This window comes from Ursus americanus, chromosome 2, assembly GCF_024610735.1.
Source record: "Ursus americanus isolate L20-20 chromosome 2, mUrsAme1.1.p, whole genome shotgun sequence".
NCBI classification, from domain to species: Eukaryota; Metazoa; Chordata; class Mammalia; order Carnivora; family Ursidae; genus Ursus; species Ursus americanus.
The window spans coordinates 17,370,620-17,397,400 of record NC_142128.1 but is presented as its reverse complement, the minus strand read 5'-3'; the positions used below and the strand labels follow the sequence as shown (position 1 = coordinate 17,397,400).

Below are 26,781 nucleotides of genomic sequence, written 5' to 3'. Positions count from 1 at the left end.
AGAGAGGGGAGGGGGGATTAGGAGCTAACCCTGACTGGTTGAGTATCAAGGTGGGGGTGGGGACGCAGAAGTTTCTAGCTTCTCCAACGACTCCGCGGGACTCCTGCGCCCTGAAAAGTGAAGCCGACCCAGCCTTGCCCCGAGGGACGCTCCACCAGGGCGGAGGTGCAGACAGGCCCGGCCACAATTCGCTGTAACGTGAGCCAGGCCCCGGCGGAAGGGGACCAGGGGACCATAGAGGAGCTGGCTGCGGGGCTCGGAAGAGACCGCGAGAACTTCGCCCTCTTTAGGCTGAGGCCGGCAGGCGTCCCGGAGGAGGTGTAACCTGAGTAGACCTTCCCAGGTCACGCGGAAACGCCAGAAGGCCTTTGATGAAAGAACTTCTTCAGGATTTGAAGGACAAGCGTCCTTCTCGAACAGCGCTGCCCAGGAAAGAAGGCGGGGAGGGGCGGGGCGCCCGCGGCCGGGCTCGGACTCGGACTCGGAAATCTTCGGCCCGGGCTCGGCAATCAGTCCCCAGCTCCGGCCTGGGCCTCGAGCCCGGGGCTGATCCGGAAACAGCCGAGCGGATCCGGAAACAGCCGAGGGGACCCGGAAGAGGTGAGCGCCGTCACCAGGGAGTGCTGGAACCCGCCGTTTGCGCGGAGGCGATGGCGGCAGCTGCGCCGGCGGCCGCGGGCGAGGATGGCCGGCGTCGGCGGCCGGGGGCCGGTACGTGAAGGCGCGTCCGTGCACGCGAGGGGCGGTGGAGCTGGAGGCGGGGCCGAGCTCGGAGCCGGCGGATGGGGGGTGGTGAGGGGAGACGGGAGAAAGGGGCGGGGCCATGCCGTCTGGAGAGAGGGGGCGGGGCCTGCGGCCACCGGAGGAGGGGGCGTGGTCCGGCGGTCGAGGGGTAGGGCCAGTGGCAGGTGAGAGGTGGTCCAGTGAGGGAAGGGGCGGGACCATTGGAAGGGAGGGGTCTAGTCTGGGAAAAGAGGTGGCGGGGGGGGAAGGCGTGGCTCCGGGCAGCACATGGTAGAGCGAGGTGCGAAGGAGGCGGGGCCTGGTGAGCGGGGCGGGGCCGGGTGAAGGTATGAGGATCGTGGCTGCAAGAACTAGGTTGCAGGACTCCTAGATTTGATGGTCTCCGGTACAGGGGACCCTGGAGCGATGGGAAAAGAGGTTGTTCTCCGTCCCCCACAGCCCTGGACCCCCAACCCCAGGAAGGGGCGAAGGTGGAGGCTGAGTCAGAGGAGCTCAGCCGGCTGCGGGCTGAGCTGGCAGGCGCCCTGGCGGAAATGGAGACCATGAAGGCTGTGGCGGAGGTGAGCGAGAGCACGAAGGCCGAGGCCGTGGCTGCAGTGCAGCGGCAGTGCCAAGAGGAGGTGGCTTCACTGCAGGCCATCCTGAAAGGTGAGACTCTTCCCAGACTCCCCAGCGGCCCCATAAGAGGGAAATGCATGACAAGCAAGGGGTCAGGGGGCACAGATAAGGCCATGCGGTAGGTTAGCAGGGCTGCCCAGCAGAGGGTAGGCCTCGGCGCCCAGAGGAAGGGGTGCCCTTTTCTGATTTGCATAGAGGTGCTGCCCGTGCTAGAAGCAGCTCTGTGAGTTCCAGCTAAGTTTAGCTGAGAGCTTCTACCTGTTCCCTTGCCCGCTGTCATTTTTTGTCCCTCACTGATGACTGATCAACCCTGAAAGATGAGCAGCTTTTCAGTTCCTGGAACCAGCCTCATGTAAGCCTCAATCTCCGTGAGTCTAACCCTCCAGTTTCCTTCCTTCCCCAAGCACCCCTACGTTGGCACTGCCCCATACCTGTTCAGACTTCCCTGCCTCCCTTCCATTCTGTGTCCTTGAGATGCACCAGCTCCCTGAACCCCAGATCCCCCAGCCTCTGCTCTTATTTCCACCTTCTCTAGTCAGAGGCCAGAGTCTCTGAAATAGCTTCCAGCCCTGTCCCACCCCTCTGCTTCCAGGGCCCCTGCTGGAGTGACAACTCCCCCGGACTGTGCCCCAGCCTTCTCGCAGGTCTGGCTCTGTAGTCTGGCCTTGACATTGGCTTCCAGACTGAACTTGCTAAAATTCCCATCTCACCGTGTCATTTCCTTCTCTTAATAACCACTACTGGCTCCAGGCTTCTCCAGGGCCGTATTTCCCACATTTCAGGCATCCACATATCACTCGTGCACCGTGCTTATCTCCTCGTACAACTTACTCTGTTACCTACTTGGTATTTGTTCTTTAAATAAAGCCAGTTTTGGGGGGACGGGGCACCTGGGTGGCTCAGTCGGTTAAGAGTCTGACTCTTGATTTCGGCTCAGGTCATGATTTCAGGGTCGTAAGATCGAGCCCCCGGTTGGGCACCACACTGGGTGCGGAGCCTCCTTAAGATTCTCTCTCCCCCTCTCCCTCTGCCCCGGCCCCTCTTAAAAATAAATGAACAGACTCATTTTTTTTAAATGCACATTTATTTATTTTTTATTAAAAGTATTTTTTTTATTTATTTGTCAGAGAGTGCACAAGCAGAGGGAGTGGCAGGCAGAGGGAGAAGCGGGCTCCCCGCTGAGCAAGGAGCCCGATGCGGGACTCAATCCCAGGCCCCTTGGGTCATCACCTGAGCCCAAGGCAGACGCTTAACCGACTGAGCCACCCAGGCGTCCCTCACGTACATTTATTTTACAAGAAACTTCAGGATGCCTCGCTGGCTCAGTTGGTAGAGCACGCGACTCTTGACCTCAGGGTTGTGAGTTTGAACCTCATGTTGGGTGTAGAGATTACTTAAATAAACTTTAAAAAACAATAATAAAAGAAACTTCCTGTCATGTAAGAGAAACTTAAGTGTGTCCTGAATAATAATAATACAGGTTTCCCCCATCATCCAAAAACCGGGCGTTCCTATGAAAATTTTCTTTTTTTTTTTTTTTTTAAGATTTTATTTATTTATTTGACACAGAGACAGCCAGTGAGAGAGAGCCAGTGAGAGAGAGACAAGCAGGGGGAGTGGGAGAGGAAGAAAAAGCAGGCTCCCAGCAGAGGAGCCCGATGTGGGGCTCGATCCCAGAACGCCGGGATAACTCCCTGAGCCGAAGGCAGACACTTAACGACTGAGCCACCCAGGCGCCCCTCCTCTGAAAATTTTCTAAACCAAAAGAGCATGTAAAAGGAAGGCACAATTACCATTAATTTAGATGGAAAATTGTTTGAGTGTTCCCATTCCCCAAAAATAATCCTCTTTGGCTTTTCTGATACCTTACAACACATTTCGCTAATGTATGCGTGGAGTAAATCGAGGTCAGGCACAGGTGCTCCCACAGTTCAGTGCTGTGACTCTGGGCGGCTGAGTGTCATGCCCTGAGAAGGAGCTTGTGGGACCGCCGTGGCTGCCCGGGCTGCGCGCTGCCTCTCTAAGGGCTGTCTGCAAAACAAACGCTAAGCGCTATTGTCACTTTCTGCCGTTTTTTGTAAAAGTGAAAATCCTCTTTGGTTTCTTTTAGTTAGTAGAAACACGAACTACTGTAGGATTTTTTTTTTTTTAAGATTTTATTTATTTATTCGACAGAGATAGACAGCCAGCGAGAGAGGGAACACAAGCAGGGGGAGTGGGAGAGGAAGAAGCAGGCTCATAGCGGAGGAGCCTGATGTGGGGCTCGATCCCATAACGCCGGGATCATGCCCTGAGCCGAAGGCAGATGCTTAACTGCTGTGCCACTCAGGCGCCCCTACTGTAGGATTTTTGTAAAAGCGAAGTGGCGTAACGTGAACTTTCGAAATGTGGAGCATACCTGTAGTTGTAAGAGTCAACATTTATTTATTATTTATTTATTTGAGAGAGAGCAAGATCAAGAGAGAGCACAGAGGGAGGGGAAGAGGGAGAAGCAGGCTCCCCGCTGAGCAGGGAGCCCGATGCGGGGCTCGATCCCAGACCCCTTGGATCATGACCTGAGCCCAAGGCAGACGCTTAACCGACTGAGCCACCCAGGCGTCCCTCAATGTTTATTTTTATTTATTTGTTTATTTGAGAGAGAGAGTGGGGGCGGGGGGGCAGAGGGAGAATCACACAGGGCTTGATCTCATGACCCTGAGATCATGACCTGAGCTGAAACCAAAAGCCGGATGCCATCCAGACACCCAAGTAGTTAACGTTTTTTGAGCACTTACTATGTGCCAGGCTCTGAGTTAAATACTTTATGAGTATTTCTTTAAGTTTTATTTACTTAAGTCATCTCTATACCCAACATAGGCCTCAAACTCACAACCCCGAGATCAAGAGTCACGTGTTCTTTCCACTGAGCCAGCCGGGCGCCCCGATTTACGAGTATTTAATCTTCATAACAGTCTCCATGAGGTTGGAATTAGGATCTGTTTCCATTTTGCCGGGGAAACTCTGAGGCCCAGAGAGGTTAGATAACTTGCCCGAGGTCATACGGCTAGAAAGCAGAAGGTTGAACCCAGGCAGTCTGGAAGGAGAACCTTCAGTTCTAATGTTAGTACGTGTTAAGATAAATAACTGTGCAAATAAAACTGGTGGGGCGACTGGCTGGCCCAGTTGGTAGAGCATGTGACTCTTGATCTCGGGGTTGTGAGGTTGAGCCCCATGTTGGGTCTAGAGACTACTTAAAATCTTGAAATAAAAAAAAAAAATCTTTAAGGGGCGCCTGGGTGTCTCAGTCAGTTAAGTGTCTGACTCTTAATTTCAGCTCAGATCATGATCTCAAGGTTGTGAGATCGAGCCCTGCATCGGGCTTCACAAGGGCCTTGGTGCTGGGCGTAGAGCCTGCTTAAGATTCTCTCTCTCCCTCTCCACCCCCCCACTCACGCGTGCGCACTCTCTCTCTCAAAAAAAAAAAAAGATCTTTAAGGAAAAAATGGCCCTGTTCCACCCAGCATCCCCTCCACCTCCCACTGACCTGTGGGATAAATTCCAAAGTCCTTGGTGTGGCATTCACGGCCTCAGGAGGCATCCACTGTCGCCCCGGGCCCCCCTTGCAGCATCTGTCCTCGGGCACCTTCACTCCAGCCCTGGCAGTATGCCCGCCCCGCCCCAGATACACCCTCCGCTTTCCCACCTCTGAGCCTTTCCTTGTGCTGGTCCCGTGACTCCGTCTGTCCTTTGTCTCCTCCGCTGCCTGGCGGTGGCCTCTCGTGGCCGGGTGGGCAGAGTGAAGAGCTCCTTCCTCTGGGACCCCCCAGCCCAGGAATGGTCCTCTTGGGGCTGTCCTCCCGCTGCTTTGTAACTGTTTCCACAGCGGCCTTCCCCATCAGAGTGTGGGCTTCTGGTTTAGTGTTTGTGTTTGATTCATTTCTCTGTGTCCAGAGCCCCGCTCGGAGTCTGGTCCAGAGTAAACCCTCACTACTGTCGTTGGAGGTTGCTTGTTACTGTACATATTAACGGGTGTAGAGATGCTATCTTCAGCATTTATCGCGTACCGGGAGGAGGGCCGAACACCTTCCAGATGTCGTCTCACTTGCCAACAGCCCAGCGGGGTAATCATTAGTGTCCCCGCTTTGCAGCAGAGGACACCGAGGCAGAGAGGCTGATGGCCCAGGGCCACCTCTCCGCAGAGCCCGCTGTCTCCGTCGCGCTGGTCAGCTGCGTCGCCGAGAGTGGCGACAGCAGCAAGCCCCTCTCCTCACCCACAGGTAGAGCCAGCGCGCTGACCTTCCCCCTCCTCTGCCCTTCCCGCTTCTCCAGAGTCCATCAGCAGCTACGAAGCCCAGATCACCTCCCTGAAGCAGGAGCGCCAGCAGCAACAGCAGGACTGTGAGGAGAAGGAGCGGGAGCTGGGGCGCCTGAAGCGGCTGCTGTCCCGGGCGCACCCCCTGGACTCCTTGGAGAAGCAGATGGAAAAGGTTGGGGTGACTGGAAAGATGTCGAGGCGGCCAGGGTGGCCGTGGGGCAGAGGGAGTGTCGGCGTCCCATCCCCAGATCACTGGGAGCAGTGCACCCAGTAATAATTCTAGGTGTTGCTCGTACTAGCTCTGTATTTGGCAAGGTCCTGGCTCTGCCACTTCCCGCCAGGACGGCTGGCTTGGTTTGCCTCCAGAATGAAGGAGATGATGCAGGGGGGAAGGGAGCTAACGCTTGAGGACAGCACTCGTGCACTAGGCACCGGGAACACTGCTTGACGCATTCCGTCTCTCCGGTCTTTCCCCATTAGACCCGTTTCACAGATGAGTAAGGTGAGGTGCGGAGACGTTCAGGAAATCTCCCCAGGTTATTGCACAGAAAAAAGCAGAGTAGGGATTTAAACATTGAGGCAGCCTGGTTCTAAAATTCTTGTTCTTAATGCCTATGGCTTATTGCCCCCTTTATCACTGGTGTCCTGGACAGTGGTAGGGAGCTGCTCTCCCAGACTCCATCTTTCAAAGCAAGTTCACATCAGTACCTCGTTTGATCCTCACAGCAGCCCCGTGAGGTAGGGTAGCTGCTCACCGCACTTCATGCAGGAGGAAACTGAGGCTCGGGAAGACGGCCTGGGTAGAAAGACAAAGATCAAAATAGGAGCCCAAGAAAGGAGGCTTGCAACCCACGGCCTCCAGCAGAGGCTGCCGCTTGCCTTCCCAGCGATCCTGGGGAGCAGTTCCACGGGGGGGTGAGGGAGAGGGCCCTGCCGCGCGGTAGCCCGGTGCAGCGAGCAGAAGGACAGCAGGCCTAGAGCCAGGCAGTTCAGTCCTGACAGCTCCCGCGTTCGGCCATCGGCCACCCTATGCCCGGGCATCCGCAGCGTGTGTCTTTCGGGGCTTCAGTTGGGACCAGAGGTGTATTTGTTTTGTTTGGGCCATGCAGGCTCACCCTGCCTGTTGCAACTGTCCACATACGGATTTGGAGGGTTAAACTGAGCAGGCTTGAGACAGGTTTTTGAGTGATTCAAGAGGTAGAATGGGCACGGATTGGAAGAGGATGGGTGACTGGCAGGTTGCGGCCTTGGACAGCTGGATAGGTGACCCAACGCCTGTAGGAGGAGAAACGGCGTTGTGAGTGGTTCAGACTTGGCCGTACTTGGGATGGAGGAGCCTGTGTGAAATCCGGCTGGAGGTGGCCATAGGCCGTTGACTGTGCGCGTTCAGCAAGATCCCAAACCTGAAAACAGACCAAAAAGAAATGGCCAGCAATGTGGGAGGGATGGGAGTACGGGACATATTAGTTAGGAAGAGATTTAAAAACCCAAATCAGGGGCGCCTGGGTGGCACAGTCGTTAAGCGTCTGCCTTTGGCTCCGGGCGTGATCCCAGCGTTATGGGATTGAGCCCCACATCAGGCTCCTCAGCTATGAGCCTGCTTCTTCCTCTCCCACTCCCCCTGCTTGTGTTCCCTCTCTCACTGGCTGTCTCTATCTCTGTCAAATAAATAAATAAAATCTTAAAAAAAAAAAAAACAAATCAATGGTAGTTTAAATAGGATAGAAGTTTATTTTTCTTAAAGTCCACAGATAGACATTTCGGGACTGATGTCAGCTCAACACGTCTTTAGGAACCCAGGTTCCTCTTATGGCACAGTTTTGCCGTAGGTAGCTTATTGCCTCATGGTCGAAAATGACTGCTGGAGTGCCAGCCATCATATCCACAGTCTAACCATCAAAGAGGAAGAGAAGTAAAGAAAAGCACACCCTCTCCCTTTAAGGAGTTTTCCTGGAAGTTTGTATTAACCTCTCATTCGCTGGAACTTAGTCATGTAGCCGTGCTTAGTTATAGGGAAGCTGAGAAATGTAGACAGTGTTGTAGAATTTAGGGCATGTGTCCAACTACAAATGTGAGCACCTGTGATAAAAGAAGTAAAAGTGGATGTTGGGGCCTCCTGCGGGACGCGGACAAGTCGTGTAAGATCTCAGAGCCTCTGTGTTCTTATCTTTAAAATGGGGATGGACAGCACTTCTTGGGAGGATTAGAAGGGCTGACGTGCTTAGAGAGGAGGCTCGAACAGACCTGAGGGGTCCAGCTGTCGGGAGCGGGGGCTGCTGCTGCCTAACCCCCTTCCTCCAGGCCCATGAGGACTCGGAGAAGCTTCGGGAGATCGTGCTGCCCATGGAGCAGGAGATCGAGGAGCTGAAGGCGAAACTGCTCCGGGCAGAGGAGCTGATTCAAGAGATTCAGGTGAGGGGACGGCCGGGGGTGCTGTGGGAGGAGGGGCGCTGCAGGACCCTAGCCCTCCAGCCTCTTCCCTGCCCCTTCCCCTAGAGACGTCCCCGGCATCCCCCTTCCTTGCACGGCTCCACGGAGTTGCTGCCCCTGTCCCGGGACCCGTCGCCTCCGCTGGAGCCTCTCGAGGAGCTGAGCGGAGACGGGGGTGCAGCAGCCGAAGCCTTCGCCCACAACTGTGACGACAGTGCCTCCATCTCTTCCTTCTCCCTCGGCGGCGGGGCCGGCAGCACCTCCCTGCCCCGCAGCCGTCAGGGCCTGAGCCCCGAGCAGGAGGAGACAGCCTCTCTGGTGTCCACGGGCACCCTGGTCCCCGAGGGCATCTACCTGCCCCCTCCCGGTTACCAGCTTGTCCCGGACACCCAGTGGGAGCAGCTGCAAATGGAGGTGAGCAGAGGGGCGGAGCAGTGTCCCCCCCCCCCCCGCCCCTGTGCTCACTGAGCACCTGCTGTGTGTACGCCCAGAGCTAGAACCGGGGCTCAGGCAACGGAAGCAGGGCGGCTGGTTGGGAGCTGCCTGCCCCCCCCAGGTGCAGGAGCCCTGGGGCCCTAGAGGCTGAGACCGACGTCGGCATCTGTGGCAGGGGCGGCAGCTGCAGAAGGACCTGGAGAGCATCAGCCGGGAGCGGGACGAGCTGCAGGAGGGTCTGAGACGGAGCAACGAGGACTGTGCCAAGCAGGTGGGGCCTGCTGTGCCGCCGCCGCCCCAGCAGGGCGCCTGGCCGCTGGCCTCCTGGCCCCGACCTCACCCTCACCTCCTTCCTCCTGCAGATGCAAGTGCTCCTGGCCCAGGTCCAGAACTCAGAGCAGCTGCTGCGGACCCTGCAGGGGACCGTGAGCCAGGCCCAGGAGCGGGTGCAGCGGCAGATGGTGAGGGCTGGGGGCCGGGGCGCGAGGGACAGGAGTGTGATGGGAACTGGCTGAGAGGGGCACGCGGAAGGATCATGGCACCTGTCTCCCCCCCCCCCGCCCCCCCCCCGGCACCGTAGTCAGAGCAGAAGTTCTGCGTCCCCCCCCCCCCCCCCCCGTGCATCAGCTCTGTGATCTCGAGCGGATCCCGCAAGCTCGGGGCCCCTGCCTCGCCTCCACGAAATCCAGGTGGTGCGACCTAGCTTGCAGGGTCACGAGTGAGGCTTAAAAGCAAGGCTTGCAGATCGGATGTCCCCCAGCCGGGACGGGAAGTGGAAATGAATCCATCGGGCCAGGTGGAGACGGGAAGGGGCCGTGTGGCCAGCCGGGAGGCCCGCCAAGGGCGCTGCTGCCCCTCGGCTCTGGGACGGGAGCCGGGTGGGAATGTGAGCTCGATGCTGCTGCATTTTCTCATTTGTCGGGAGAAGCCAGAAAGCCGGGTACTTAGTGTTGTCGCCCAGTTTTTAAAGTTGGTAACTAATTTCAGCTTAAAAAGGAAACAAAACCGTATGGACCAAACAGAACACTCGAGGTCCTGCCGCTTGGGACCTCCGAGCCGTTGAGGGGAGTGTGTAAAGAGCTTGGGGATCAGGGGCGCCTGGCTGCCGGGTCGGCGGAGCCTGCGACTCTTGATCTCGGTGTCATGAGTTCGAGCCCCACATTAAGTGGGCTCCACGCCCACTTAAAAAAAAAGAGCTCGGGGGTCGAAGACACTTAATAAAGAGTGCTTCTTCCTTCCTCAGCAGAGGACGGCCTGGGCTTTCTGGCCATCAGCGGTGTCGGGAAGAGGGTTCAGGGCCCCCCTCAGCCTCTCCTACTAACTGTCTGTCCCCAGGCGGAGCTGGCCACGTCACACAAGTGCCTGAGCCACGAGGTGAAGCGGCTGACTGAGGAAAACCAAGGGCTGCGGGCCGAGCAGCCGCCGTCTTCGGCCGCCCGGGGTCTGGAGCAGGAGGACGGCCACGAGGAGTCGCTGCCCAGCTCGGTGCCGGTAAGCGGCGTGTGGGTGCCGAGAGCCCGGGGGCCGCCCCGCTGGCCCTTTCCCCGCACACACGGCAAGGCACTGGCCTGCAGCCAGGGGACTTGGGGACAGACCCGGGCTGCTCTGTATTCGCTGCGTCACCTGGCCAAGTCCCTCGATTCCGCGTCTGAAGAACGGGCGCACAGCCCCTTCACGGCCTTGGCGTGAAGAGAAGAGGAGTTAGCAGAGTGCGCGGCATGAAGGGAGCGGGAATTCGGTGGGTTGGTTATTTTGAAGTGAGATGCACAGAATCGAATTGACCATCATCGTGGTTTGTAAGAAGCGGGCGTCACTGATCTGTGCGCGGCCTTTGCTGAGTTCATGAGAAGCGCGAAGTCCACTCCGTGCCCCTTGGTTCTGTGGCTGCTGTCCTGACCTTTGTCGTTGCCTTGCTCTGCTTTGGTGTCGTATCCACGACACGGACGCGCCGGCCTGAACAGCGGAGCGCTAACGCTGGTTGTGGGAGGGGGGGTGTCCTGCTCCGGGACGGTGGCCCCCGCGGCCTCCCGCCCCCAGCGGTGACCGGCGTCCCCTCCAGGAGCTGCAGCAGCTGGTGCAGCACACGCGGCAGGAGGCGCGCGCCCAGCAGCAGGCCCGGGAGCACGAGGCCGAGCGCCTCCGGATTGAGATCGTGACGCTCCGCGAGGCGCTGGATGAGGAGGCGGCGGCCAGGGCCAGTCTAGACGGGCAGCTGAGGGTGCAGCGGGAGGAGACAGGTGAGGGGCGGGGAGCGGGGCACCCCGGGCTCGCTCCCGGGGAGGCTGAGCTCCCCGCAGGGGAGCACTGGGCGAGAGGAGCCGGTGTAAGAAGGAGGAGCCTTGACCTCTCTCTTCTTCCTTCCCACACAGAGGTGTTAGAGGGTGAGTACAGGCCGGAGCCCGGCCGGGCGGGGCAGGAAGGAGGGAGGCCGTGGGCCTGACGGCTGGCCCCTGCCTGACTTCCCAGCCTCCCTGTGCAGCCTGAGGACGGAGATGGAGCGGGTCCAGCAGGAACAGAGCAAGGTGAGGCTGGGCTCTGGGGGCCCCTGCTGCCCTTTCTGTTCCTGTGAGGCCCGGCCTCACAGAAGAGGTCAGGCTCAGGGCCGGGGTGGAGGGGGCTCCCCTGTCCAGACATCGTGTGTCTCCGGCCACGCACCCTCCTGTGCGGCGCGAGGCCCCAGCCCTGCGTCCTGTCCCCACAGGCCCAGCTCACAGACCTGCTCTCAGAGCAGAGGGCGAAGGTGCTGCGGCTGCAGGCGGAGCTGGAGACCAGTGAGCAGGTGCAGAGGGACTTTGTACGACTGTCCCAGGCCCTGCAGGTACGCTGTGTCCCCTTCTGAGGCGGCCGTGATCCAGGTCCTACAAGGACAGTCCCCCAATTAGGGGCGTCCTTGTCCTCCTGCCGAGGCTGGCGTCCTCCTTTCCTCTGGGCTGTTGCTCAGAAGAAATCGAAGACCCCGCGCGCCCGTCTCTGTGGGACGTGGGAAGCCCTCTGTCCCGAGCCTGGCGTCTGGCTCACGGTGGCAGCCCTGCCTGCGCCTGCCCACACTTGGCAGGCCGTTCTCTCAGGACCCATTTCTGCCCTCGAATCCCAGTTTCACTGTGGGTTGGGGAAGGTGGGGCCCCGGGGTATACTGGTCCCGGGCCCTTGCCCCTTGGGGGGCTGGCAGGTGGGGCGGAGGCTGCATTTCCCCACCAAGGGCCCCCTTCCTCCCGCACCGGACCCCACAGGTGCGCCTGGAACGGATCCGCCAAGCAGAAAGTCTGGAGCAAGTGCGCGGTATCATGGATGAGGCGCCCCTCAGGGACATCAGGGACATCAAGGACACCTGAGGGGCTAGAAGCCACCCAGCCTGGGGGAGACTGCCTTTCCCCGCTCCTGAGCCGAGAGGCCTGGGCTTTGGGGATCTCAGGATAGAGTCTTCGTGTCCTCTAAGCCTGGGGTTGAGGGGATGGGGCCACCACCGCCCTCTCTCCAGCTCCTCCTCCCCGGGGTGGCTGGCCTTCTGCCCCCAAGGACGACACCTCGGTGGGAGGCCCAGCCCCCTCCAGGAACCAAAGGTGTAGGTTTAGCCCTGCGGCTTTTTGGCTGCCACGCTGCCTTCTGGGTCCCAGCCCTCCTGCCGCTGCCCCCCCACCAGCCAGACTAACAGCTGTGCCCGTCACGGCGCCGTCCCTTCCCCAAGGCACAGCCGAGCCGAGCGTCGTGGCTGGGAGCCTCTGGCCCGCGGCAGCCAGTCCCTCCACGTGTGCACCCTGGGACAGGCCGCTGCTTTCTGGACTGCATGACACTAAGATGCTTGTCCCCAGGGGCCCGACCCAGGCCCCAAGATGTGCACAGAGGCAAGACCAGACTTTTCTGTCATTTATTTTCAATAAATAAGCAGCTCAGCTCAGTCGGTCGCCTTGTCCCTGCAAGCCCCATGGGGCTGGGGAGGGGAGGGTTCACAAGAGCAGAAGGGAAGAGGGGCTGTGGCGGAGGGTGGAAAAGTGAAAGGGACCCTTGTGTTTATAAACGGAAGACTGTCGGGGAGTGGAGGGGACGTGGGAGTCTGTGCCACGGCTCTGGCTGAAGATGTGTCACTATCAGGGTGGGGAAGACGGGGCAAAAGGACTGGTTACTTCCTTCTTTCATCTTCTGGATCTGGAAGGAGAGAGGGAAGGATGAGGCAGGGGGCGGGAGGGGAGAGGAGAAGGCCCTCCCAGGCTCTCTGCCCCTCTCCCCGGGCACACTCACCTGGAGGGTCGGTGCAGCCCCCCCACCCCGCCCGCCCCAGACTCCCCTGTGTCCCACACCCCACTCCTCCCCAGCACTGCAGCCCCGGCAGCGCACAGCTCAGCGCCCAGCCAGCGCAGCCCCGCAGCCGCCCAGCTGACCGCACGGGGTCAGGCCAGCAGCCCGCCCGCTGGGAAGCGCGGCCGTGGCAGGGGCAGCAGGGCTCTGGGGAGGAGCAGCGAGCGCGAGTGACCTCGGGGGTGTCCCCGAGGGGTAGCGGGGGGCGCGCGCGGGGCACAGCAGCTGAGGGCGAGAAGGGGGCGATACCTGTGACACGGTTCAAAGAGGTGGAGGAGGGGGAAACGGGTTATCCTATGGCCAGAGAGGACAGAGACAAGGAGTTACGGAGGGCGGAGGCGGCCATGGAGGCGGAGAGTGCGGAGGCAGCTGCGGGCGCCTGCAGGGGCGCAGGGGCAGGGGGGCCCAGGGAAGGGGCGCTGGTCCTCGCAGGGCCAGAGCACCCCACTGAAAAGGAAGGGGGGGCAGGCGCCTTCGCAGCGCTGAGGGAGGGCCTGTGGGGGGGCCAGGGGCGAACAAGTCTCGGAGGAAAGCGCGGCTTACCCTCCAGGTAGTTCCGAGCAACGAACTTGAGGATCTCGTCGAGCCCAATGACTGGAAATGAGATCTTGAGGACCATGAGCCACTGGGTGACGTCCAGGGCCTGGAGCTTGAAGATCATCTGGGAGGGCCGGCGGAGGTGGTGACCACCAGTGTCCCGCTCGGGAGGCGGCGCCGCCCCCAGCCTGCCTCCCTCCTCCCTCTGTGCGCGCCCCCGCCTGCCGAGGCTCCCCAAGGGGCGCAGAACGGCGGTCCCCGGCCCGAGAAGTCTCACCGGCAGAGGGTCGACGTAGAGGATGAGGAAGTGGAGGGACATGGAGAGGCAGATGGAGCCCAGCAGCCAGATGTTCACCCAGGGCGGCATCCGCACGAGGGACTGGTTCTCAGACAGGCTGCGAAGGGGAGACCGCGCGGAGCCCAGGGTGGGGGACAGCACAAGAAAGCAGTGGTGAGCAGAGAGAGGAAGGGGGAGGACACAGCGGTCCCTGGAAGGCGGCAGGGGCGGGCGGGCAGGCCCCACCTGTTCAGAGCGTTGCACATCTCGATGGTAACCAGCACGGACAAGGCCATGGTCATGGGCTCGGGGGCCTCAAAGACCTCACAGTCCACGCCCTCGAAGTCAGGGTTTTCCTCGTTGCACTGCATGAAGTGAGTCTGCAGGGGCAGGAGACGGGAGCTGGGATCCCACAGAAGCCTCCACGCCTCCCTCCTGCTCCCCACCCGCCTCCCTCCTCTATCCTCCCTACCAGCTGGCTGTAGGTGACATGAGGCCCGTCGTCTGCATACAGGAACCACCAGGCAGCCGCTCCCACAGTGGCTGCACCCACGTAGCCTGTGGTAGAGAGAAGATGGGAGTCGGGGTCACGGCTGGGCAGACAGGTGTCAAGAGGGCTCGCGGCCACGGACGGCCCATTGAGGAAGAGGACCCATTGGGATGGCTGTGCTAGGGGAGCAGGTATGCCAGAGAGGGGGTTAGTCCCAAGGGTTGGGAAGGACTGTGGGGTCCCCATCCGTCCTGCTCACCCCCAATTGCCATGTAGCGGAAGAAGAGCCAGCCACTGATGAGGGGCTCCTTGGGGCTCCGGGGGGGCCGGTCCATGATGTCCAGGTCTGGTGGGTTGAAGCCCAGGGCCGTGGCCGGGAGCCCGTCCGTCACCAGGTTCACCCACAGCAGTTGCACGGGGATCAGGGCCTCGGGCAGCCCTAAGGCGGCGGTCAGGAAGATGCTGCCAGAAGGAGGCGGTCACGTGTCCGTCCTGCCTCCGGACCTGTGGTCAAGCCCCGGGTTCCTGCCGGGCACCCGCCCGCCCGGCTGCTTACCAGACCACCTCGCCCACGTTGGAGGAGATGAGGTAGCGGATGAACTGCTTCATGTTGTTGTAGATAGCGCGGCCCTCCTCTACCGCGGCCACGATGGTGGAGAAGTTGTCGTCGGCCAGCACCATCTCGGAAGCCGTCTTGGCCACGGCGGTGCCCGATCCCATGGCAATGCCGATCTCGGCCTTCTTCAGGGCGGGGGCGTCGTTGACCCCATCGCCGGTCTGAGGGCAGAGCGAGAAGGTGGGCCGCAAACCCTCGCACGTACCCCTCCCAGGGGGCTGACCCTCCCTCGCACATCTCAGTTCCCCGGGGGGCGCCCCCCCCCCGACGCCCCCCAGCCGCGCAGCCCCGCCATCTGCTCACCATGGCCGTGATCTCATCGTAGGACTGCAGATACTCCACGATCTTCGACTTATGGGCCGGCTCCACGCGGGCGAAGCAGCGGGCGCGACGGCAGGCCTCCCGCTGCTCGGCCAGGGGCAGGTCGTCGAACTCCCGGCCCGTGTAGGCTCGGTCGGCCACCTCCTCGTTCTCCCCGAAGATGCCGATCCGCCGGCAGATGGCAATGGCTGTGCCCTTGTTGTCCCCAGTGATCATGATGACTCGGATTCCGGCGTCCCGGCACAGCTGAATAGAGCCTGTGACCTCCTTGCGGGGGGGGTCCAGCATGCCTACCACGCCAACGAATGTCAGGTCCGTCTGGGGAGACAGCAAAGAGTGACAGCGTCGGGGAAGGACTCAGAAAATGAGCCAGGGAGGACGCTCCAGGGCGGGGAGGGGGGAGATGCGGGGAAAGCTGCCCCTGGGCCTGAGACGTTCCTTGTTCACACGCGTGCCTGCAGGCCTGGTGCTGCCAGGCCCAGGGTGGGGGACCGCCTGCAGATATTTCAAGGAAAGAACTAGAACTGGGAGTTAGGGCAGTTGTTTCTGCCTTCGGCGGGGCCACTCACTGGGTCTACAGCCCTGAGCAAGTCCAGGCTACCTGCCGGGCCACCAGGTCCCGTCTAGAAAACGAAGGAGTGGACTCTAGCGCTCTGCAGAGAGCCGGCCTGCAAGGTAAGGCCCGCGCCCCGGAGTACAGGTCTAGCCCCACTTCTCGCATTGGGAATAGCTCACTGTGGAACCACGCCCCACGACGCAGTAGGACACAACACGGGTGGAACCAGGGGGTGTGTGTGGATGACCCTGGGGCGAGGGGAGGCTTCCGTCCGCTCACCTCGTACTCCATGAACCTGGCAGAGTCGTCCAGGACCATCTCCTCTCGCTTCGGGGGGGTGTCCCGGGTGGCCAGGGCCAGGCAGCGCAGCGTGTCCCGGCCAGTGCCCCACTCCTTGATCACCGACAAGATCTTGTCCTTCACCGGCCCCGTCATGGGCACCCGGGTGGTGCCAACTCGCACGTAGTTACAGCGGTCAATGACCCCCTCGGGGGCGCCCTAGGGGACCAGGAGAGCTTTCAGAGACCGCTTTCTTCCAGGACAAGGTGAAGGGGGGCAGGGACAGGAGAGGGCTCAGGATTAGGAAGAAGGGGGGGCTGAGGCTGGTTCTGATTTCTGACCTTAATAAACATCTTGTTGCCCACAGCAGCCCGGGATTTGGCTGGGGAGCAGTAGACAGACATGGACTTCCTGTCCCGGGAGAACTCCAGGGTGAATTCCTTCTTCATTAGCTGGCGGATCACCTGGGAAAGAGGAGAGGAAGAGGCCAGACGTGAGATTGGTGGGATGAGAATGACAACGCTGTGCTAGAAGGGCGGAGTCCCAGACTCCTTAAAAGATAGTCCGAAAGGATCTGGAGGTCAGAGCAGACCCCAAGCTGAGTCTCGGACTGGAGCTCAGTCTGGTACCTACAGCGTAAATAGAGAGAACTTCAAGACTGGTGTTGCCGCTTTCTTACAGTGTCTAGTTTAAAGCACAACTGAAACAGGATGGCACAATATGGTACCGTCTAGAACTTTCGGTGATGATGAGAATGTCCTGTAATCGGAACCATCCAATATGGTGTCATTGAGCACGGTTATTCAGCATGGAAAATGTGGCTGGTGCTGCCAAAGAAATGAGTTTTTACTTTTATCTCATTTTAATTAATTTAAATTGAAATAACTACACGTGGGCCCTACAGACGTATTATCGGACGACGCAGACCCAGTTCCTGGCACGCAGTAATAAACACGCCACAAAAATGAATGCGAGCCCTTTTGCACCAACCAGGTGATAGAGATTTCAAGAGAAAACAAGAATAAAAGTACCAATAAATAAAAGATAGGATGATGTTTATATTAGCATTTGTAAATTTCTTCCACGCACTCTCTACGGATAGATATTTAGATTGTTTTCATTATTCCTGTCCTATTAAGTAAAGCAGCAATGAGCGTCTTACATATACAGAAAAGAGACAACAAAACAATGAGCGATGAGTAGAACATAATATACGAGGGGAGCTCAGTATACGCATTAAAGAAATATTAACAGCAAAATCTTAGAGAGGAACAGAATGGGGTTTGTTCATCTGCACCAGGGAAGCCCCATGATGGGTGGCTGCCGTTTCTGTGCCCAGTGTTGTCCCTTCTCGCTGGGGACACAATGAGAGAAGTGTCATCCAGGGGGGCTGCAGGGAGGAGGTGGCGAGTGCCAATCAGTCCAGGGGCAGGAGGACCTACCCAAAGCCGGCCTGGCCAGCAACAGCTGTGGAGAGGCCGGCTGCCCGTGCTGGCTGGGGTCCCAGCACAGGACACAAGGTCCTGCCCCCTGAGGTTCCCTGGGTCCCGGCCTGTGTGATCCCGAGCAAAGAAGGACCCCGTGGGAGGGAGCGCCCAGACTCACCGAGTTGCAGGCATTGGCCCTCTCCACCTTGGAGAGGTTCTTCACTTCGGTGTTGAATACATTCATCTTCTCCACCAGGGTGGTGAGCGCGGTCTCGGTGGCCTCGCCCACCTTCTCATAAACACCTTTGGTCTGAGAGGACAGAAGAGGAAGAGGAAGTAAGTGCCCTGCGCTCCTGGCCCTTGCTCCCACCTTCCCCCTAGAACGGGAAGGGGGCCAGCCGCTCCGTCCCCCTTCCACCCAGGAGAGGCCTTGGTACAAAGTGTCCCCTTCCCACGTGGCCCGGGGAGGAGGCCTGGCCTCGGCCAGTGGGAAGGGGACGGAGGGGCTGCGTCAGGAGCGGACAGGTTACCTCATTGAAGTCCAAGGCGGAGTCATTGCAGAGGGCACAGATGGTGGCCAGCTCCACCAGCCCATCATACTGCCCTGAGCGGACTGGCTTATCATTCTTCAGGCTGGCAGCGGGGCGGGGAGGAAGGAAGGAGAAGAGACAGGTAGAGGAGAATAGGAACCGAGATGCAGAGAGAACATGGGGAGAGCGGCGAGGGCCAGTCATGGATGTGGCCACCGATGCGGAGACCACTCAGGCGGGAGAGAGAACAAGGTCAGGGAAGGAAGAGGAGACAGGAAGATAAAACTAGAGGGAGGCCCCCGGGAGAGAAGTGGGGGGGGTGGGTGTCTGCGGGGCGCAGGGGGAGCTGAGGGGAGGACTTCTGGGGACTTACACCTCTCCTTCTGGAGCGTAAGTGGAACCAGTGATGGAGAACTCGTTCAGGACACAGATGTTTCCATCCACCTTGTCGACGATAAACATCTGCAGGGAGAGGGGCATGCGGACAGATGTCTAGCTGTCACCATATCACCATACACGAAGGCAGCTGGCACCGAGGGGAGGCCGGTGCCCCGTCCCTCTCCCGGCCATCCCCGCAGGCTAGGCCAGCCTCCCCGCCGCCCCGTTGCCATCATCTTCCATGTGTGCTGCTAGCGGCCTCTAGGCCAAAGTCCCTAGTTTCTGCAGGCCACACTCGAGGCTCCTTCGGGCGAGGTAACAAAGGGAACGGAAATGTGCGCAGCGAGGTACTCGAGCGCCCGCGGCCCGCTGTCAGCAGCTCGTGGCCAGATCTTCCCGTTTTGCAGGAAGATCCACAAATTCGGGTTATTTTCCTGTAAAATCTCTTGACTTTCAAATGAGGGCAATCAATTCATTTTTAGGAACCAGGGCAGGAGGCCAGCTGCAGAGGCTTTGAGGCCTGGGCTCTGGAAGGTCCCAGGGAGGAGCAGCCCGCCCTGGACTACAGCCAGCGGGGGAGGGACGGGGCTTCAGACAGGCTCCGAGAGACAACGGTTCTGGGGTTCAACAAAGTCGAATGCACCCTTTCGACGGTCAGCCTTCTCTGAGGCTTTCAAGCACCAGCAAGCTCGGGGGTCTCCCCAAGGTGCGCACGGTATAGCCTTTGTCACCCTGGTCTGACTACACTGTCCTTGAGTCTCAGAACAATTTGGGCTTCATGGACGTGCTCTTACACAGAACTCTGTTTAGGGCAGGGGTTCTCTGCCTGGGGTCCCTGAATGATGCTCCCCGACCCCGATCGCCCTGCCAAGAGGACTGGGAACTTCTTGGAGGGCAGAAAAAAAACATGACACCTCTTCTTTTCTGACACTGAGCATGTCCTTGCGATCACGATCGCAGGCAGCGGACCACATCAATCCTAGTGGTGCCCGTGACTTTGCCAGCGACAGGCCCACAGCTCCTTTCCTATCCCATCGCACTGTTGCAGAGCCCTCAACACAGCCTGCGGCTCCTCACTGCTTGACCACCCACCACTGGACCGGCCACGGAGGACCACTCTGGGGGCGGGGGGCGCAGAGGGGCCCCCGCTCGTCCTTTTCACAGCTGGCAGGGTGGCAATCTGCACCTGCCCTACGTGCATTTCCTGCCCCGGCCAGAAGGAGAAGCTGCCAGGGAGGAAGGGCTGACCCCATCTTTGGAGGGCTCATTTCACCTCTAAGGCCTTCTTGGGAGTAGGAGTCCCACTGTTCCCTGACCTTGCAGACAGACATCTGGTTGGTGGTGAGGGTGCCCGTCTTGTCCGAACAGATGACAGAGGTGCAGCCCAGAGTCTCTACGGAGGGCAAGCTCCTCACGATGGCATTTTTCTTTGCCATCCGCCGGGTGCCCAGGGCCAGACAGGTGGTGATAACGGCAGGGAGGCCTGTGGGGAGGAAAGGAATGGTGTGAAGGGCGGCCCCCAAGGAAATCGGGTCCCGATCCCTGGAGCTTGTAAATGTTACCCTACTTGGAAAGGGGCCTCTGTGGATTCGATTAGCCCATGGGAGGAGAAAGAGAGCTTGCCGTACCTTCTGGGATTGCGGCCACAGCCAGGGCCACGGCGATCTTAAAGTAGTAGATGGCCCCACGGAACCAGGAGCCCCCGTGGACAGGATCGTTGAAGTGGCCGATGTTGATGAGCCAGACGGCCACGCAGATGAGGGAGATGACCTTGGAGAGCTGCTCCCCAAACTCATCCAGCTTCTGCTGCAGGGGGGTTTTGTCCTGTTCTGTGGCGGCCATTTGGTCGCGGATCTTCCCAATCTCGGTGCTCACACCAGTGGCAACCACGATGCCCAAGGCCTTGCCAGCGGCAATGTTGGTACCCTGAGAGGGAGGACGAGAGGCGAGGAGTCGGGCGAGAGGTGACCCTCCCACTGCATCCTCCCAACGGCGGGCCTCATCTTTCCTCGCACGTGTCTGTCCCCCACCGGGGCCTCCGGCTCGAGCGCGTGACAGCTGGCCCCGCGTGGCTCACCGAGAAAAGCATGTTCTTCTTATCCTGGTTGACAGCTCGGGGGTCAGGGACAGGGTCTGTGTGCTTGATGACAGATACGGACTCGCCTGCGGACAAGGAGCCAAGAGGTTTTCAAATGACATCATGTCCTCCTCCCACCCTTCCCACCCCTGACTCCGGCCCTGCCTGGCAGGACAGGGCCTGGTGACGACCAAGCAACAGTTCTGGAGGAAGGCTGAACTCTGGCAAAAGCCACTGGAGGCAGGTGGGAAAGCCATCGCACTTGGAGTAAAATGACCTGGACCCGAGCCCCAGCTTGACCACTTACAAGCTGCAGAATTTGGGATCACTCAACCTCGGTTCTCTGTAAAATGGGGACGATAATATATAGACTTCAGAAGAACCAGGTCTTGGTGAAAGTCAAAGAAGGTTTTTTATGGGAAGGGGCATGGTCAACAACAGAGCACGCTCCTGGAAGGGAGATGCCCTCCTCTCCCCATTGGGCAGGGGCTCGGGCGGCCACCCTGGGCCGGGCCAGCCTTGCCTCCTTGGACCACAGGGAAGGCTCGCTGGCTCTTCACTGTCTCTCTCCCAGTGGAGAAACGGAAGCAGCTGTGGTTTTAAGCACAGCCAGACCCTCCAGCTTGTCCCAGAATCTGTGGTTCCTCACTCAGGGGTGGGGGTTTGAAGCAACAGGACAGTTCTCTGGGTGTCTGAATGTCCATGTGGAAGGACGGGGTCGACGACCATCTGGAGAATGGGCACAAACGCCCCGCCCTCTCCCATGACCCCTTGTGTTTCACCTCCCATCACCCCTCGCAATGGTGAACAAAGCTAAGCCATGCTGACGTCACCGGTGCTAGGGAGCCAGGAGGGAGCCGGCTGCTCTCTTTCATCCACCTGGAGTTTCATCCCTGTGTGTCCATGCAGCTCCCCACCTCATCCCCACGCCCCCTTGAAGCATCCTCCCACCCGGCCCACCGGACCTGTCAGGATGGACTGGTCAACCCGGAGCGTGGTGGATCTGATGGACAGGATGCGGATATCAGCAGGGACTTTGTCCCCCACTGTGGAGAGAGCAGACGAGAGTGAAGTCAGCTGAGAAAGGAGTTTTCTTCCTTCCCAAGAAAAGCCCGATCTCTGTCTGACTACCTCACCTCATCCTTCAGATCGCCGGGGCTGGGTGCCCACCCCGGGCTTGAGTCAGGCCCTTGGCGTGGGCTCCTGTAGCCCCAGCAAGCATCCCTCTCTCAGCACTCATTCCAACTGCCCCCCTGTTGCTTTTCTCCCCACCCTGGGCTGTGAGCCTGTGAGAGGGCCCAGCGCACAGCCTGGCACATAGCATGTGCTCAATAAACGTCTACGCTGAGTGGCTGAAGGGAAAATTAGGAATGATCCAGTTGTGTAATGAGACAGCAAAACAGAGAGGCAAACAAGAGGGAGGAAGATGGGGAGAGAAGAGCAAGAAAAGAACTAAAAGAAACGGTGAATTTGAGAGAAGGGCTTCAGAGGGGAGAGGAGGCCGTGGAATTACAGGGCAGGGGTGGGGGAAACAAGAGGAAACAGGAGAAAATACGAGAAGTGAGGAAATCTGTGTCCAGCAGGACAAAAGGTGGAGCCAGAGGGAAGGGCGAGAAGGGCAGGAGTAGGAGGAGAGGGCGGAGCTGCAGGGGCATAGGGCACAGGGCCTGCAGGGCCTGGTGGAGACGGCCTGTCAGAAACCTGCCAGGCCCTGGTCTGCGCTCCCGAGGGAAGGCAGGAAGCCACAGTGGGTGAGGTGCGAGAGCGGGGGAGCTATGCGGCAGAGAAGGAATGGCAGGGCAGGAGGGGGCCAAGCACGAGTGGGGGCAGGCCGCAGGAGATGCAGGGAGGGGGTCAGGCCAGGAAACCACCTTGCAGGTAGGCTGACAAGGCAGATGATGCCCCCCTGGACTTCAGGGCCTTTGAAGAGGCTTATCGCCTCCCGGGGCCTCTGCCTAATCCCTCCAGGTCCCACGGACAGTACTGGGGATGGGGTTCGTTGGGCCACTTTCCTTTCCCTGTTTCTAAGGTTCCTCCTCCCGTGCCAGAGGAAGCTGACGGAGGAGGGAGGAGGTCGGCAACGGAGTTGGGCGGGACACCCTGTCACCCAAGCCCAAGCGATATTTATAGACATTCATGGCGCTGACTCCAAACGGTCACCATGGCAGGATGGCCCTGGGATGGTGCCCTGGGGTCTTCAGCCCGCCCTCCCTCCCTCTCCCTAGGCCTCCCGCGGTGGCAACTGGGGAGTCTAGCGGAGGCAAGCGGGCCTAGTACTTTCCCCTCTGCCAGGGGCCTGGAGATGTGGGAAGGCCGGCGCAAGGCAAATATAAAAACCGCTGAAGGGGGCAGAATCCCAGTAATCTTAGCCACCCGGCCCCCACCCCTCCCTGGTCAGGCATTAAGTGTCCCTCACCGGAGAGGCGGGGCCCCTCCTTGAGCTCCCCTCCTCCCAGGTCCCGTGCTCCCTGCTGGGGCCTAAGTTTCCCTTACATGGTTGGGGGCTTGAGCCTTCGGCCCCCCTCCTCCCTTCTACCCTCACTCCTACCCCTTCAAGAGGCCTCAAGGGTACTGAGAGGTCAAGATTTAGAGCTGACCAAGCTTGGGGGTGGGTGGAAGGAGAGAGAAGCCAGGCCTCGGGAGGGGGGTGGAGACGGGGCCATTGGCAGGGACTAGGTTCCACCTGTTGCTTGCAAGTGCTGGCTGAGAGGAGGGGGAGCAGGGGGTCCGCCTGGAGCGTCAGGGACAGGACTGGCTGTTCCTGCTGAGACTCTGACAGGGAGGGGTGCTATGGCCATGGTGCCCTGGGGTGACCTCCTGAGGAGTCTGAGAAGGAGAAGCAAAGACTCCACCATCCCGCTACCTCCCAGACAGCAGAATCAGCCCCCCCAGCCACAGGCATCCTCTCAGCCTCGAAGTCAAGGCCTCCCTTCCTGGACCACTCACTCCCATCACTCACCGGCCACCTCCACGATGTCCCCGGGGACAATGTCCCGAGCCTTTATCCTTTGCACTGACTTGCGGTCAGCCCGGTAAACTTTTCCCATCTCGGGTTCATATTCTTTCAGAGCCTCGATGGCGTTCTCTGCATTACGCTCCTGGAGGGACAAGGTGGAGGAGAGGAGGGTCATCAGAGGGAAGAAGGTTGTAGAATGGGAGGGGACTATCCAGGGAGGATTGGGAGGGGCAGGGCCAGAGTCCTGGGGGAAACAGGGACATGACAGAGGAAGAGTCAGGTCATGCAGTCCTGGCTCCTGGCATCGGGGAGTAGACACACCCTGCATGAGGGTAGGTGTGTGTGTGTTGAGGAAACTGTCATTTATGGCCGAAGACAGATAAGGAGGTTCAGGGGAAAGAAGAAAAGAGAATCAAAGAAAATCAGAAAGCAAGGGGCAGGAAAAGTAGAGGGTGGCAAGGGAAGAGAAGGGAAGTCAAGCTAGCATTTATTGACCGGCTACTATATGCCAGGCACAGGGGTGGGCACCCCACAAGCACCCTGTTCCATCTCAGCACCGCCCAGGGGCAGGATTGTTAGCCCCATTTTACGAGTGAGGACACTGAGGCTGAGAGAGGTGAAGGAACTTGCCTGGGTTATGGAGCCAGCAAGTGACAATGGGAACATCAGTCTCCCATCTCTTTCCCATACTCCATCCCCTTTCCAGGCTGGGCATTAGGAATGGAGAACACTTCCCAGAGGAAGTGACAGAGGAGGAGGAGACTGGGAGGGAGGCTGGCTTTGTGTTTAGTGTCAGGATGTGAAGGAGTGAGGCGGGGTCACGGCTAACCTGCCAAACCCCCACGATGGCATTGGCAATGAGGATCAAGAGGATGACAAAGGGTTCCACAAAGGCAGTGATGGTCTCTTCGCCTTCCTCGAACCAGGCCAGCACCTGGGGAGCAGGGGAAGGGAGAAATTTCCTCCAACACATAAAGAAGGGCAACGGGGGCACAGACGAGTGCGGGGACAAACGGGGCTGGAAATCGCAGGGATCCTGCAGCCCCTCACCGGCCTGAGGTCCTACACACTCCAAAGCACAGACTCACACATACGCTGCCACTGCTGTCATGCAGCAGGAACCCGCAGGTGTGCAGGCACAACTCGGAGCTTAACTGGGAATGTTTTTGGGTTTCCCTGGCCAGGCTATTGGCCTGTAAACAAAGCTCACCGGACACCCGGGCCAACGACCCCCCACAGCCACATCCATCCCACGGGAGCCAAAACCCTGTGGTCCTTGCAGATGCCGGGGCCCCCCCACAACCCTCCCCAACATCCCAAGGCAGGGAAGCTCCAATTTCATGAGGGAGCAGGAGGGGGGATAGTGTTACGGGGCCTCCTGTACACACCCCACCCCAGCTGTTGCCACTGCCAGGCAACAGCCACCGGCAAATGTCAAGGAGCAAATCTGAGAAGGGAGAAGGGAGGCCCTGCCAGCTAGTACTCAGGGGCCCACAGGGCCTCCATGAAGGAGACCAGGGGACAGGGAGCCTTCTTTGCCCCCAGTCTTGTCTTCTGGCAGGACTAAGATGTTAAGGAAGAAACTCCAAAAGGCAGGCAGGCTGCTGGGGTGGTGGGTGCTGGGGCGGGGTCGGGGGAGGTCCGGGGCCAGACAGGTGGCGACCCTGCGGCTGCGAGGGGCCCCTGGGAGGGCGGGCAAGGTCAGGCCGGGCGGGTGGAAGTGGGTCCCTGGGGTTCCAGCCCTGATGGGCGGCGGGCAGCGAAGCCCGGGACAGGTGTGGGGTCTGGCTGGGCCTTCGGGCGCACTTAGAGGCACCCTCACACCAGCAGCTCTTTCCCGCCTCTGGGAGGGAGTCTTTGCCGTGACTAATCAGCGTCAGGAGGGCGGGGCGGCGGCGCCAAGAGGCTCGGGGATTGGTGGAGCGGCTGCGCGCCCCGGGGCATGCCGGGAGTGGTGGTGGCCAGAGCGCAGCCGAGTCTGAGCCTGAGCCGGGGAGCCCGGCGCTTGGGGGGTAACCCGAGCCCTCGAAGCCCTTGAAGCTGCGGGGGTGGCTTAGCTTCAGTGTTTTGGCTGAGAACACCCTTAAAGCTTAAAATAAAACCTGCCTGTGGGGTGTGGAGGAGGACCGAGGCGTACGCGCATCAGCGCCCCCCCCTCCCCGCCCCCCTCAGTTCTGGTCTGCGGAAGAGGATGCTGAGGGCTTGGACCAGAGGAGCCGAGGAGCCAGAGCCTCCCCCCCCGCCCCCCCCGAGATGCTCCAGCCCCCCCAACCCACACCCCAGCCAGCCCCCAGATGACTGCCCACACTTACGAAGGAAATGCAGGCGGCCAGGAGAAGGATCCGCACCAGGAGGTCTTCAAACTGCTCTATCACCAACTCCCACAGGGACTTCCCTGGGGGAAGAGGCAGGCGAGGGGGTCCCGGGGTTAAGGTCTGGCGGGTGATGGCTGGGACTCTAAGTGCAGGCTGGGATCCAGGGGCTGAGAGTGGCCTGACTTTCAGCCTGAGCAGGAAGGTCCTGGGATGATGAGGCAGGCCGCTTGGTACTGAGAGGGGGCTGAGGGAGCTCACTGGGAGTCCAGAAACAGGCTCCTCAGAGTGGTGGTGGGCAGTTAGTTGCTCAAGGGCTGGAGGCCTCAGGGCTGGAGAAAGTGCCTGGAAACTCCTGTCCCCAGCCAGACTCTAAGCTCTGCGGAGGGTATTTGCCCCAGGAGTCAGTAGGGAGAAGGTGGGGAGAAGGAAGTGGGACATGGTTGGGGGGTGGTCCTTAAGAGAGCTCAGGGATTCCAGGAACTTACCTTCTTCAGCAGGGAGCTCTACACAGAGAAAAAAAAAAAAAAAGAAAAGAAAAGGACATATTCATTTGGGGTTCAGTCTAATGCCCCCCCCCTCCCAGGATTCTGACTAAGGTAAGACAGTCAGGCCACCAAAAGGGCATCTGAGGTTCACCAAGGTCATCCCATAAAACCTCCCCAAACCCTAAGTCTCAGGGACCCTGTCTTGTCAGTATCCTCTTACCCCCTGCAGTCACTGGACCAGGGCCCAGCTCTTCCCTAAGGCACTCTGGAGGGAGAGACTCCAGTGCGTGAGTGTGTGTATGTGTCTGTCTGTGTTGTGGGGGAGCAAGAGGGCGTTACCGGCCTCTCCTCCAAGAAATACTTACCATTGGGGCCGTATTTCTCCAGATGCCGCTTCACTTGGTCCGGGCTAAGGCCTGTAGTCTCGCTCACCCCAAAATAGGCCAAACATTCTTCTGTGGTCTTGGAGTGTGCAGCCTCCATTGTGCTCCCTTCCTGGGGGCCAGGGGGCGGTGTGCTCCTTCTGGGGGGGTTCTCACGTTTCGGGGGCCTTCTTCAGTGTCCACCTGCCTGTTTGTCTGGGTTTCTTGCTTTTCTCTCCTGCCCCCCCCGCCACGTTTTTCTTCCTTCCACGAAGCTCTAACCCCCGTCCCACTTGCAGCAGCTGGCCACCCCCCCAACCCCCAGCTGGTCCTTATGAGGGAGTAGGGGGGGCCAGGCTCC

General features: G+C 59.6%; 2 protein-coding genes across 3 annotated transcripts; one reads left to right on the top strand and one right to left on the bottom strand.

Moving 5' to 3' along the window:
- Window positions 1-85: 85 nt before the first annotated feature.
- On the top strand, window positions 86-12,416 carry RABEP2 (rabaptin, RAB GTPase binding effector protein 2). Its single transcript, XM_045785889.2, has 13 exons — window positions 86-711; window positions 1,183-1,392; window positions 5,671-5,828; window positions 7,958-8,068; window positions 8,153-8,500; window positions 8,697-8,792; window positions 8,884-8,982; window positions 9,857-10,012; window positions 10,581-10,758; window positions 10,891-10,902; window positions 10,988-11,043; window positions 11,223-11,339; window positions 11,752-12,416. The coding sequence occupies exons 1-13, from the start codon at window positions 372-374 to the stop codon at window positions 11,851-11,853; spliced, it is 1,983 nt and encodes a 660-aa protein (XP_045641845.2). The 5' UTR covers window positions 86-371; the 3' UTR covers window positions 11,854-12,416.
- ATP2A1 (ATPase sarcoplasmic/endoplasmic reticulum Ca2+ transporting 1) lies at window positions 12,373-26,740 on the bottom strand. Of its 2 annotated transcripts, XM_045785887.2 has the most exons (23): window positions 26,424-26,740; window positions 26,059-26,076; window positions 25,571-25,653; window positions 24,088-24,192; window positions 23,262-23,400; window positions 21,268-21,348; window positions 20,303-20,388; window positions 19,854-20,151; window positions 19,542-19,708; window positions 18,221-18,309; window positions 17,848-17,950; window positions 17,496-17,627; window positions 16,232-16,354; window positions 15,891-16,109; window positions 15,038-15,373; window positions 14,675-14,895; window positions 14,378-14,580; window positions 14,101-14,186; window positions 13,875-14,008; window positions 13,629-13,746; window positions 13,358-13,475; window positions 13,064-13,108; window positions 12,373-12,664 (listed from the first exon to the last, which is right to left on the bottom strand). In XM_045785887.2, exons 1-22 carry the CDS (start codon window positions 26,539-26,541, stop codon window positions 13,104-13,106), a joined length of 2,982 nt encoding a protein of 993 aa, XP_045641843.1. In that variant the 5' UTR covers window positions 26,542-26,740; the 3' UTR covers window positions 12,373-12,664; window positions 13,064-13,103. The 2 variants fall into 2 exon arrangements, with proteins under 2 accessions (XP_045641843.1, XP_045641842.1); XM_045785886.2 differs by lacking the exon at window positions 13,064-13,108.
- Window positions 26,741-26,781: the final 41 nt, after the last annotated feature.

Coding starts and splice junctions, on each gene's coding strand:
- RABEP2 (XM_045785889.2), top strand. CDS start 372: ATGAAAGAACTTCTTCAGGATTTGAAGGACAAGCGTCCTTCTCGAACA. Junction 10,013..10,580: donor CGCTGCCCAGCTCGGTGCCG/GTAAGCGGCGTG, acceptor CGTCCCCTCCAG/GAGCTGCAGCAGCTGGTGCA. Junction 11,044..11,222: donor TCCAGCAGGAACAGAGCAAG/GTGAGGCTGGGC, acceptor CTGTCCCCACAG/GCCCAGCTCACAGACCTGCT.
- ATP2A1 (XM_045785886.2), bottom strand. CDS start 26,541: ATGGAGGCTGCACACTCCAAGACCACAGAAGAATGTTTGGCCTATTTT. Junction 17,951..18,220: donor TACGCTCCAGAAGGAGAGGT/GTAAGTCCCCAG, acceptor CCCCGCTGCCAG/CCTGAAGAATGATAAGCCAG. Junction 13,476..13,628: donor TCTACGTCGACCCTCTGCCG/GTGAGACTTCTC, acceptor CGGCCCTCCCAG/ATGATCTTCAAGCTCCAGGC.